We start from the raw sequence: 13,124 nt of genomic DNA on the forward strand, positions 1-13,124 counted from the left end.
TTAAATGAGGAGCCCAAAAATGTTCATAATACTCAAGGTGAGGCCTCACAAGTGCCTTATAAAGCCTCAGCATCACATCTCTGCTCCTCTATTCTAGACTTCTTTAAATGAATGCTAACATTGCATTTGCCTTCCTCACCACCAACTCTACCTGCAAGTTAATGTTTAGGGTGTTCTGTACAAATACTCCCAAGTCCCTTTGTATCTCAGATTTTTGAATTTTCTCCTGTTTACAAAATAGTATGCACTTTTCCAAAGTGCATGACCATGCATTTTCCAACATTATATTTCATTTGCCACTTATTTGTCCATTTTCCTGATCTGTCTAAGGCCTTCTGCAGCCTACCTGTTTCCTCAACACTACCTAACCCTCCATCAATCTTTGTATCATCTGTAAACTTTTCAGCAAAACTGTCTATTCCATCATCTAAATCATTAATATACAGCATAAAAAGAAGCAGCCTCAACACCGATCCCTGTGGAACACCACAAGTCACTGGCAGCCAACCAGAAAAGGATCCTTTTATTCCCATTCGCTATCTCCTACAGGTTTGTCAGGCAAGACTTTCCTTTCTGGAAACAGTGCTGACTTAGTCTTATCTTGTCCTGTGTCACCAAGTACTCCATCACCTCATTCTTAACAATTGATTCTTACATCTTCCCAACCATTGAGATCAGGCTAACCGGCCTATAATTTCCTTTCTGCTTCCTTCCTCCTTTCTAAAAAAGTGAAGTGACATTTGCAATTTTCCAGTCCTCTGGCACTATGCCAGAGTCAAATGATTTTTGAAAGATCATTACTAATGCCCCCATAATCTATATTGCTACCCCTTTCAGAATCCTCGGGTGCATTCCATTTAGTCTGGGTGACTTATGTACCTTTAGGTCTTTCATCTTTTTGAGCACCTTCTCCCTTGTAAAAGTAACTGCACTCACTTCTCTTCCCTCACTCCCTTTAACATCTGGCACACTGCTATTGTCCTCCACAGTGAAGACTGATGCAAAATGCTCATTTAGTTCATCTGCTATCTCCTTGATCCCCGTTATTATTTCTCCAGCCTCATTTTCTAGTGGTCCTATATCCACTCTCATCTCTCTTTTTTTTTACATAATTGAAAAATCTTTTACTATCCACTTTGATATTGTTTGCTAGCTTGCTTTCATATTTCATCTTTTCCTTTATAATGAATTTTTAGTAGCTTTCTGGAGGTTTTTAAAAACTTCCCTATCCTCTATCTTCCCGCTAATTTTTGCTTTGTTGTATGTCCTTTCTTTTGCTTTTACAATAGCTTTGACTTCCATTGTCAGCCATGGTTTCAGTATTTTGTCATTTGAGAATTTCTTCATTTTTGGAATACATCTGTCCTGCATCTTCCTAATTTTTCCCAGAAACTCATGCCATTGCTGTTCTGCTGTCATCCCTGCCAGCATTTCTACCTATTTACTTTGGCCAACTCCTCTCTCATACCACTGTAATTTCCTTTACTCCACTAAAATACTGCTACATCAGTCTTTACTTTCTTCCCAACAAGTATCAGGTTGAACTCAATCATATTGTGATCTTATACTTTAAGCTCCCTAATGACCTCCGGTTCATTACATAACACCCAATCCAGGATAGCTGATCCCCTAGTAGGTTCAATGACAATATGATCCAATTCACCCTGAAATTTAAGAAGGAGAAGATAAAGTGTGATGTATCGGTATTTCAGAGGAGTAAAGTGAATTATAGAGGCAAGCGTCAATTCTAGAGTTGTCCAGAATTGATTGGAAAAGAACGCTGGTAGGGATAATTGCAGAGCTGCAATGGCTGGAATTTCTCAAAGCAATTCAGAAGGCACAGGATATGTACATCCCAAAGAAGAAGAACTATTCCAAAGACAAGATGACACAACCATGAAAGGAAGAGAGGCTATAGAAGGACTTAAGTAGATCAGGAGAATGGGCAGATAGAATATAGTGTGAGGAAGTGTATGGTCATGCATTTTGTGAGAAGAAATGGAAGGGATGACTACTTTTTAAATGAGAGAAAAAACAAAAATCTGATATGCCAAGGGGCTTGGGAATCATTGTGCAGGATTCCTTGAAGGTTAATTTGCAGGTTGAGTCTGTGGTGAGGAAGGAAATGCAATGTTAGCATTCTTTCAAGAGAACTAGAATATCAAAGCAAAGATGTAATGTTGAGACTTTATAAAGCACTGCAAGACCTCTCTTGGAGTATTGTGAGCAGTTTTGGGCTCCTTATCTTGGAAAAGATGTGCTGAAACTGGAGAGGGTTCAAAGGAGGTTCACAAAAATGATTCCAGGATTAAACGGCTTGACTTATGAAGTGACACATGGTTGGCTCTGTGCCTCTATTCAATATAACTCAGAAGAATGAGGAGTGACCTCATTGAAACTTATTGAATGGTGAAAGGCTTTGACAGGGTGGATGTGGAGAGGATATTTCCTATGGTGGAAAAGTCTAAGACCAGATAACACAGCCTCGGAATAGAGGGGCATCCATTTTGAATGGAGTTGAGGAGGAATTTCTTTAGCCAGAGAGTGGAGAATCTGTGAAATTCATTGCCACAAGCAACTGTGAAGGCTAAGTCTTAAAATAGAGTATATTTAAGGCAGAGGTTGATAGATTCTTGATTTGTCAGGGCATAAAGGGATACAGGTTGAAAGCAAGAGACTGGAGGAGAAGGCAATGAGAGGAAAAATGGATCAGTCATGATGAAACGGCAGAGCAGACTTGAATGGGCCAAATGGTCTAATTCTGCACCTATATCTTATGATCTTATGATTATGCTAAGTGTACCAAAAGGAACGACCTGATTAGACACTCTTCATTCAAATAAAATTGCTACCACTTTTATGAAACTATGAAAATATCAATATTTTATTAAAAATGGGTGATCAACACTTTGACTAAACAGTTATTTCAGCTTATTTTAAGCATAAGAGATTCAGCTGATAGTGTAATTTTGAGCAATGCACTCAAAATTCTGGGGGAACTTGGTGAATCAGGCAGCATCTATGAAGGGGAACTAAATGTTCGATGCTTCGGGCTGTACCCCCTCATCAGGACTGGAAAGGTTGGGGGCAGAAACCCGGTATGAAGGTGGGGAGAGGGGAGGAATACAAGATGGCATGTGATAGGTAAGTGATATGTGGTTGGGTGGGGAAGGTGGATGAAGTAAGAATTTGGGAGTGGATAGATGGAAGAGGTAAAGGCTGAATAAGAAGTGATTTAATAGGAAGGGACAGTGGACAATGGAAGAAAGGGATAGAGGAGGGGAAGCAGGAGGATGTGATGGCCAGCAAAGGAGAAGAGGGTGAGATCGTAACCAGAATAGGGAATGGAAAAAATGAGAGTGGGGAAGGACAAATTACCGGAAGTTAGAAAAATTATTATTCATGCCATCAGGTAGGAGGCTACCCAGAGAGAATATAAGTTGTTGCTCCTGCAGACTAAGTTTGTTCTCATCATGACAGCAAAAGAGCCATGGACATACATATGAGAATGGGAATGTCTGAGGAGGCTGCATGCAGATTCCAGGACTGCTCTGTCGAGCACCCTCACTTTGTCTGCTGCAAAAGGCAGGATCCTCCAGTGGCTACGCATTTTGATTCGACTTCCCATTCTCATTCTGACAATCAATGTCTATGTTTTAGCTTTCTGCATTCACATCTTAATTCAGAGAAAGATGCAAAGGCAATCTCAGTTCATACTTTGTTATTTCCATAGTTTTTTTTATCAAAACTGTTCAGATATCCTGAAGTTACTGCTGGTGGTTTCTTTGTGGGGAGAAAGCAGAAAGTTTACAAGGTGACTTTGGATCTCTCCAGCCTGAATGCTCCTATATTTTAAGCAGCCAAACCTGGTGAATATTTTGGATTTAACTTGTCTGCACTATCCTGATTGCTTCTTTGAGGCAAGAGAGGCTGTCATTCCAAATTGGAATTAAATCCCCATCATTCCATTCTGAACAGCTTTAAGAGTAGAAAATCCACTGCAACCTTTCCTGGTTGATTTAAGTATAATGCTTGGAACAGTGTCCTTGAAGTTTCATTGTAAAAATAATAGCTTTGTGTGCAGGAATCATAAAAGAGCTGCGTTTTGATTTTGAGGATTGATTTTTCAATTTTCTAAGGTTTTCCTCTGCAGATAATTCACATGGGGTGGGTGAGTGAGAGGATACTGGGATCTGATTCCAATCAGCTTTACAAGTACAAGTTTCTGGGACTGAAAGGTTCATCGCTTCACATTTTCAATACTCCACCGGTAAGAGTTAATAGCTCTTTTATAATATATCAGCTGTTACAAAAAAAAATGTTTTTGTTTATACTTTCGTTTAGAGATTTCTTTAAATTGAACAAGGTAACTTCTACGTGTGGTTTTAAATGAAGCTTGATATGTATGGTTAATGTAATCACATTTCAACAAAGCTTCCATGTACTCAAGACTTTATTTCCAGACATTTAATAGAAAATGAGGCATGGGATCTACAGGAACTTGGCTGCATGGATTTGGAACTGGCTTGCCTACAAAAGTTAGAGGGTGGTAGTTGGTAGTCAATGACTAGTGGTGTTCCACAGTGATCTGTCCTTGTGATTTTTATAAATAACTTGGATAAAGAAATGGAGAGGCGGGTTACTAAGTTTACAGATAACGTAAAGGTTGGAGGTGTTGTAGATAGTGTAGAAAGTTGTCATAGATTACAAGGTGATATAGACAGTGTTGAGTAGAGAAGTGACAGTCGGACTTCAATCCATAAAAGCATGAAGGGCTTTGAATCGAAGAATGAGAGATGACTTGATAGAGAGGTATAAGATTATGTGGGCCTTATTCAAGTTTGCAGACAACACCACTGTCATTTGTCGAATCAAAGGTGGTGATGAATCAGCATACAGGGGGGAGATTGAAAATCTGGCTGAGTGGTGCCATAACCATAATGTCAAGAAAATCCAGTAGCTGATTAGGAGAAGGAAACCTGAGGTCCATACGCCAATCTTCATTGGAGGGTCAGAGGTGGAGAGAGTCAGCAGCTTTAAATTCCTTAGTGTTATTATTTCAAAGGATCTGTCTTGGGCCCAGTACGTAAGTGCAATCATGAAGAAAGCATGGCAGCACCTCTACTTCCTTAGGTGTTTTCAGAGATTTGGCATAACATCTAAAATTTTGACAGACTTCTGTGGATGTGTGGTGGAGGGTATATTGACTGGCTGCATCACAGCCTGGTATGGAAGCATCAATACCCTTGAATGGAAACTCCTACAAAAAGCAATGGATACAGCCCAGTGCATCATGGGTAAAGCCCTCCCCACCATTGAGCACATCTTCATGAAACATTGTCACAGGAAAGTAGCACCCATTATCAGGGACTCCCACAACAAAGGACATGCTCTCTTCTCACTGCTGCCATCAGGAAGACGGTACAGGACCCTCAGGATTCACACCACCAGGTTCAGGAACAGAAACTACCCCTCGATCATCAGGCTCTTGAACCAACATCACTCAACTTCACTTGCCCCATCATTAAAATGTTCCCACCACTGATGGACTTAGTTTTGAGTACTCTTCATCTTATGATCTTGATATTTATTGTCCATGTATTTATTTATTTAGTATTTGCACAGTTTGTCATCTTTTGCACAGTGGTGGAACACCCAAGATGGTGTGGTCTTCCTTTGATTCTGTTATGGTTATTATTCTATTATGGATTTATCGAGAACGTCCAGAAGAAAATGAATCTCAGTGTTGTATAAGGTGATATATGTGTACTTTGATAATAAATTTACTTTGAACTCTGAACTTTGAAAAAAGTAAACAGCCAGTGCATTTTTCCCAGTGTGACAATGCCAGAGGACATCATTTTAATGTGAGTGGACGAAAGTTTAGTGGAGATGTCAGAGATTTTTTTTTAATATAAGCAGAGAATTGTAGTTGCCAGAGCTGGTGAAAGAGCCTGATACAATTCGGACATTTAAAATATCTTTGATATACACATGGATGTATGAAAAATGAATGGTTATTAGGTGTGATGGAGAAAAGGGTGAGAGTTGATTATGAGTTAGGTTTCCATAGGTTGGCACAACATTGTGGGCTGAAGTGCCGTTACTGTGCTGTACTATTCTATATTCTTCATTCTATGTATGTTGTAGACTGTAATCAATTGCAAAGTATTGGCAACACATCTTCAATTTTCCTCGGTGTTATTGAACAAGGCTTTCAAAGGGAAAGTATTTGTGCTTTGGTCCTATTTGATCACATCAAGTATCATCTTTGGCCCAGTAAAAGAGTACTCTTATCTCTGACTAAAAAGATTTGGCTTCACTGCTGATCACAAAATCCCAATCAATTTGTCATTAACTGTACTATGTTGTTTCTACAACAGAATTTGACGTGTTACAAGATAAGTTGCCTTGATTGTCTTTGAAATAAAATTGCTTTTCAAAAGCAAATATATGATGAAATTCAAAGTTGTTATGATACTTAATTTAGTTTACATTATCATATGAACTTCAATATTCTAAACAGCATGCAAAATTTTCCATTATAAATTATGTTTACACCTGCCTTATTATCTGATTTTAAAATAAATAACAGACAACAAGGCTGGACAGATGCTTTCCCAGATGACACAGGGTACAGGAGAAGTATTGCTGTTGGGGCTTCCAAATGGCCACCTATCTAGGCCAATTACATTAATTAAAGTCTATGTACTACAGGGAGACTAGGTAGCCTCGAACTTGATGGCATGAACATTGATTTCTCTAACTTCTGGGAATTTCTCCCCCTCACCCATATCTCTTTCCCCATTTCCTATTTTGATTTTCCTCTCAGTCCTTCTCTTCTCACCTGTGCTTCACCTCCCTCTGGTGCCCCTCCTCCTTCCATTTCTTCCATGGTCTTCTTTCCTATGAGATTCCTTCTTCAGCCCTTCATTCCGATCACCAGTTACCCACCAGCTTCTTACCACCTCCCATCTCTTCCACCTACCCTCCTTCCCTCTTACCTGGTTTCACGTATCAGCTGCCAGCTTTTACTCCTTCCCCTCCCCCATCTACTTATTCTGGTTTATGGCCTTCTGTTCCAGTCCTGATGAAAGGTCTTGCCCTGAAACTTCAACTGCCTATACCCTTCATGGATACTGCTTGACTTGTTGAGTTCCTCTAGCACTTAGTGGGTGTTGCTCAAGATTTTCAGCATCTGCAAAGTGTCTTGTATTTAAGACATGTGTGGAGTTTGTTAATCACTGTTAGGCTTACAAATTGCTGGATGAGTTTTAGCTTCTTGGGAGGTGATGTCTTACCTTAAAAAACAGAGAAATTAGTTTAATTATCCCACAAATGAGCAATGGAACAGCTTGAACAATATTAGGAAAGTTAAATTTAATTGCTTACCAGATCAATACACGTCATGAGGGTCAGTCTGAGGCCCAAAGTAGCAAATCAGCTAAAGCATCCCTACATTAACAAGGGATAATGGATTTTTTTCTCTATAATTGCATTCCTTTTGATGTAATTGCTCACATTTTCTTTGCTTATTTTGGACTTGATTTAATTTAATATCTATTTTAACTGTGAAATGCAAAAAGTATCAATAAAGTTCAGAATCAGGTTTAATAGCTCCAGCATATTTTGTGAAATTTGTTGTCTTTGCAGTAGCAATACAGTGTAATACATAATAATAGGAAAAACATTAATTACAGTAAGTATATATAAATATATAAAATATTCAAATTAAGTAAATAGTGCAAAATAGAAATAAAAAGGGAATTAAGAGTTAACATTTCTTACATCCTTCACATACGTGAGGAGTAAAATTCTTTATGTTATGTCCCCATCTGAATGTGCAATGTAGAAATTATAGTAATATGTAATAAATGGTATGTACAGTAAGATATATAACAGAAGTCAATATATCTTAGCAATACAATTGTGTCAGCTTGAATTAATCAGTCTGATGGCCTGGTGGAAGAAGCTGTCCTGGAGCCTGTTGGTCCTGGCTTTAATGCTGTGGTACCATTCCCAGATGGTAGCAGCTGGAACAGTCCGTGATAGGGGTGACTCAGATCCCCAGTGATTCTTCGGGCCCTTTTTAATGCACCTGTCACTGTAAACGTCCTGGATGGTGAGAAGTCCACATTCATAGATGCGCTGGGCTGTCGGCATCACTCTGCAGAGCTCTGTGCTTGAAGGAGGTACAGTTCCCATACCAGACATTGATACAGCCAGTCAGGGTGCTCTCAACTGTGCCCCTGTAGAAAGTCCTAAGAATTTGGGAACTCATACAAAACTTCTTCAACCGTCTAAGGTAAAAGAGGCACTGTTGTGCTTTTTTCACCACACAGCCAGTATGTACAGACCTCATGGGATCCTCGGTGATGTGTGACTGAGGAACTTGAAGCTGTTCACCATCTCAACCCGAGGTCCATTGATGTCAATAGGGGTGAGCCGGTCTCTGATCCTCCTGTAGTCCACAATCAGCTTCTTTGTTTAATGATATTGAGAGAAAGGTTGTTTTCTTGACACCACTCTGTCAGAGTGATGACTTCTTCTCTGTAAACTGCCATGTTATTTTTTGAGATAAGGCCATTCAATGTAGTATCTTTTGCAAATTTAATCAGTAGGTTAGAGCTGTGGGTGGCGACACAGTCATGGGTATACTTAGTAAAGGAGGGGGCTTAGGATACAGCCCTGGAGGGCTCCTGTGTTGAGGGTCAGAAGGGCAGAGGTGTGGGAGTTCACTCTTACCACTTGCTGGCGATCTGACAGGAAGTCCAGAATCTAGCTACACAAGGCAGGGTGATGTTCCTGGGTTAAATGTTCATCTAGAAATTGTATGGTAGAGGAGAAGAAGCTATTTGTGAATCATTGAGTATGTGCTTTCAAGCTTCTGTACCTCCTTCCTGATAATAGCAATCAGAACAAGTCATGACCTGGGTGAGGGGTCCTTAATGATGGATGCTGCCTTTATGAGGCATGGTTCCTTGAAGATATCTTGGATACTCTGGAGTCTAGTGTCCATGATGGAGCTGACTATGTTTACAACACTCTGAAGTTTATTGCTCACTCTTTCCACTTCTAATCCCTCTATGAGGACTGATAGATAGATAGATAGATAGATAGATAGATAGATACTTTATTCATCCCCATGGGGAAATTCAACATTTTTTCCAATGTCCCATACACTTGTTGTAGCAAAAACTCATTACATACAATACTTAACTCAGTAATAATATGATATGCATCTAAATCACTAACTCAAAAAGCATTAATAATAGCTTTAAAAAAAGTTCTTAAGTCCTGGCAGTTGAATTGTAAAGCCTAATGGCATTGGGGAGTATTGACCTCTTCATCCTGTCTGAGGAGCATTGCATCGACAGTAACCTGTCGCTGAAACTGCTTCTCTGTCTCTGGATGGCAACTTACCCTTTATGAAGTCCACAATCAGTTCTTCAGTCTTACTGACACTGAGTGCAAGATTGAGGCTGTGCCACCACTCAACCAGCTGATATTTCTCGCTTCTGTACACCATCTCATCACCATCCGAAATTCTGAAATTCTGTTGTATTGTTGGCAAATTTAAAGATGACATTTGAGCTGTGCTCTCTGTACATGGGTGTAGAGAGAGTAGAGCAGTGGGCTAAGCACACATTCTTGAGGTGCACCAGTGTTGATTGCCAGTGAGGTAGAGATGTTATTTCCATTCCGCATTGATTGTGGCTTTCCAGTTAGGAAGTGGAGGATCCATTTGCTGAAGAAGATACAGAAGTCCAGGTTCTGGAGCCTTTTAATCAGAAATATAGGAATGATAGTGTTACACACTGAGCTGTAGTCAATTGTTTTAGGCTAATAGGCTTTGAATAATTTGAATCCTAAATTGTCTGGCTTTGAAAGTGATTCCAAACCTAAAAGAGAAGTAATAGTTTATTCTGAAATGAGGCAATTTTCTGTATGTTCCTAAATTCAAAGTCCACCAACATTACAACAATATTACCTTTGCTGATGTCAGTAATTATTATTGATGTCAGAATGTAAGGTGTTCCTTCATGTACTGTATTCAATATTCATCATCGGATGGAGGGTTGTGGCTTTCTCCTTCTCAATTCACAATGCATCTCAGCATTTACAGAGAAGTTGCTGGATTGACAAAACAGCATATCCTAGCAATCTATTGCTTTTTCAGCAGAGTAACATCATGTTTGTCACTTTATCTGTCTACTTGCCAATATGCAGAGCTTGAAGTCCATTTTTCCATCAAATCTCAAGTTTATTGAGAACATTAACAATATCCTATACCTCAAAAATAACTAATTAAGATAATTGGAAATAATTTGCCCCAACTCTGACAATCTTTGCAGTTCTGGAGTTCTCCATTCCAGCTGTGAAGGAAATATTTGCCATTATTTAGTGGGAAATGAATCTGGTGTCCCCAGGTTCTTTTGAGGAAAAGCAATAATCAGGCTCTTTTGTGTGGAATTACTGCCCTTAAATAACTCACCTGGTGAAATACAAGATCTGTAACAGAACAGAACCTATAGAAACATGTTTTCTATGAACATGTAGTCATACAATGGAAGCCATATAATCCTGATTCATTATTTCTTCCATTATTTATTGATGTCACATGCTAGTGCATGGCCAAGTGGCTAAGGTGTTGGTCTAGTGATCTGAAGGTCACTAGTTCGAGCCTCAACTGAGGCAACGTGTTGTGTCCTTGAGCAAGGCACTTAACCACACATTTCTGTGCGACGACACCGGTGCCAAGCTGTATTAGCCTAGTGCCCTTCCCTTGGACAACATCAGTGGCATGGAGAGGGGAGAACTGCAGCATGGGCAACTGCTGGTCTTCCATATAACCTTGCCCAGGGCTCAGACAACATCAAAATCGATGGATAGCCGAAGAAGAAGATTAATGTCAAAGTCAACATTGAGTTTATTGTCATATGCACAAGTACAATGGAAAACTTACCTGCATCAGCATTACAGGAACATGGCATCACATAAGAAGCATATGCTACATTCACAAAAAAAGTTCAATCTCTGCATAAGTTATACACTATTTTTATAAGAAAGCAATTAGAATAAAGTCCATTTTGGTGCAAAATGATCAAAGTGGTCATGATGTTGCTAAACTGTAGTGATTAGGGTTTTGCCAGTTTATTCAAGAATCAAACAGTTAAAGGGAAGAAGCTGTCCTTGAACCTGGTGGTGTGAGAATTCATGCTTTTGAATCTCCTGCTTTGGAATGATGGCATGGCCTGGTTGATGGGATTCCTTGAGGACAGATGTTGTCTTCTTGAGGCAACAGCTCATGATGAAACTACCAATGGTGGGGAGTGATGTGCCCGTGCTGAATTGTACAGAGTACTCTCTGCAGCTTCTTACCGTGCATTCTAAGTGTCGTACCAGATCATGATGCACCCAGTGAGGATACTTTCAACAGTAAATCTGCCAAGGTTCTAAGAAGGTTTAGTGACAAGCTGAACAACTTTGCCTTGTTAAAAAAGTCAGAATCTGAATCAGATTTAATATCATTTGCACATGTCGTGAAATCTATTGTTGTGGCAGCAGTACATAACAATATAAAACATAAATTACAATTACAACATATACAAAAAAGTAAAGTAAATAAGTAGTACAAAAAGATGCTGGTACACTTTCCTGATGAAAACATCTGCATGCTGGGCCCAAGGCAGGTCACTAATATGTTAACATCCAGGTATTTAAAACTGCTGAGTGTCCATTGGTAATTCCTCAATGCAGACTCGTGAATGTTCACCCCCCTTCCCCTTCCTAAAGTCAACGATCAGCTCTTTGGTTTTGCTGATGATGTGCAAACGTTTATTGTTGTGATACCTCTCAACCAGATGTCTCAGTTCATGCCCTTAAGCTGACTCACTGCCATCTATGATTTGTCCAACAGCAGCAATATCACTGGCAAGTTTGAAGAAAGCTCTTAAGTGGTGCTTAGCCACACTGTACAGAGAGTAGAGCGAGGGGGGTGGGGGGCAAGCTGGCAGCCTTGATGTTCACTGTGTTGATTAGTGAGGAGGCTGTGTTATAATGGAAGTAAAGCTTAAGTCTGTGTAACAGAAAAGTGATGATTACCACTGTTCATACCTGATGCAATTAGGTCACTGAAAATTTGACAGGATGGAAATCTTGGGAAGAACTTTCAGTTACTTTAATCCTCAAAGCACTGAAGATCTAAAGTCTTTGGTGAAAGATCAAAGGTGCAGAATTAGCTCAGTTGCTATGGAGTAAAACATAGCACACTGAAAAGATAGCTTCCTTTTATTTCATTTCCATTATTTCCCTTGTATTCTTGTTATATTTGGAGATATAAGCAATCACTTTACAGCAGCTAAAACTTATCATTTGTATTTCTGTTCTGCTGTCCCATTACATTTCAAGCACTTTTGAAATGTTTCTTTAGTTCTTCGATTCAATGATAAATCCAATAGTATGTGTCACTCCTCAACCCAACCTTGATTGAATAAGCTAAATATTTGGTCTAGTAGCATTCTAGGTTGAAAGAGGAACTGCTTTCTTTGTAGTCCACTGATGCCATGAGAATTCTTAGAAATTCTAACTTAGCTTAGATTTTAGATGTACAATGTTAAACACTCTATCATCAAAGCCTTGCAGCAGAAAAGAAAAGTTGCCAGCACCATTGATACCTGTGTACAATATAATGAAGTGTTGCATTATCAGACTGTGTCTTTCAGATTTCCTCATTTTTTCCCAGATTTTTTCCCTCATGGCAATAAAAAATCAGTTGAGTCCATGTCAGCTCAAAGAGCAATCTCATTCCACCTCTTATTATCCGATAGCTCATTAACAATGGCCAGCCCCTTCTACCACTATGCTAACAGTAACTTGCAGTAGCCAATTAACTCATGAGGTAGTAGATCGTCAAAGTTCAAAGTACTTTTATTATTAAACTTTGTCTATCATATACAACCTTGAAATTCACCTTCTTGCCACAAAACAGAGAAACATAATAAAACTCATAAAAAACCCTACACCACAAAGACAGTTGTATGTCCAAAGTACAAACAAAGAAAGAACAAATCATGCAAACAATGAAAAAAAAACAAACAATCCATAGAACATGAACTACAGAG

At 39.3% G+C, this 13,124-nt stretch overlaps 1 protein-coding gene across 1 annotated transcript in view; it reads left to right on the forward strand.

The window, feature by feature from the left end:
* Positions 1–13,124, forward strand: part of sntg2 (syntrophin, gamma 2) — a 290,541-nt gene that overhangs the window by 233,877 nt on the left and 43,540 nt on the right. Inside the window, exon 13 of the mRNA XM_073055362.1 lies at positions 4,154–4,270. Coding sequence (XP_072911463.1) covers positions 4,154–4,270 — 117 coding nt within the window. The remainder of the gene's footprint in view (positions 1–4,153; positions 4,271–13,124) is intronic.

This window comes from Hemitrygon akajei, chromosome 9 (genome assembly GCF_048418815.1).
Source record: "Hemitrygon akajei chromosome 9, sHemAka1.3, whole genome shotgun sequence".
Lineage (NCBI taxonomy): Eukaryota > Metazoa > Chordata > Chondrichthyes > Myliobatiformes > Dasyatidae > Hemitrygon > Hemitrygon akajei.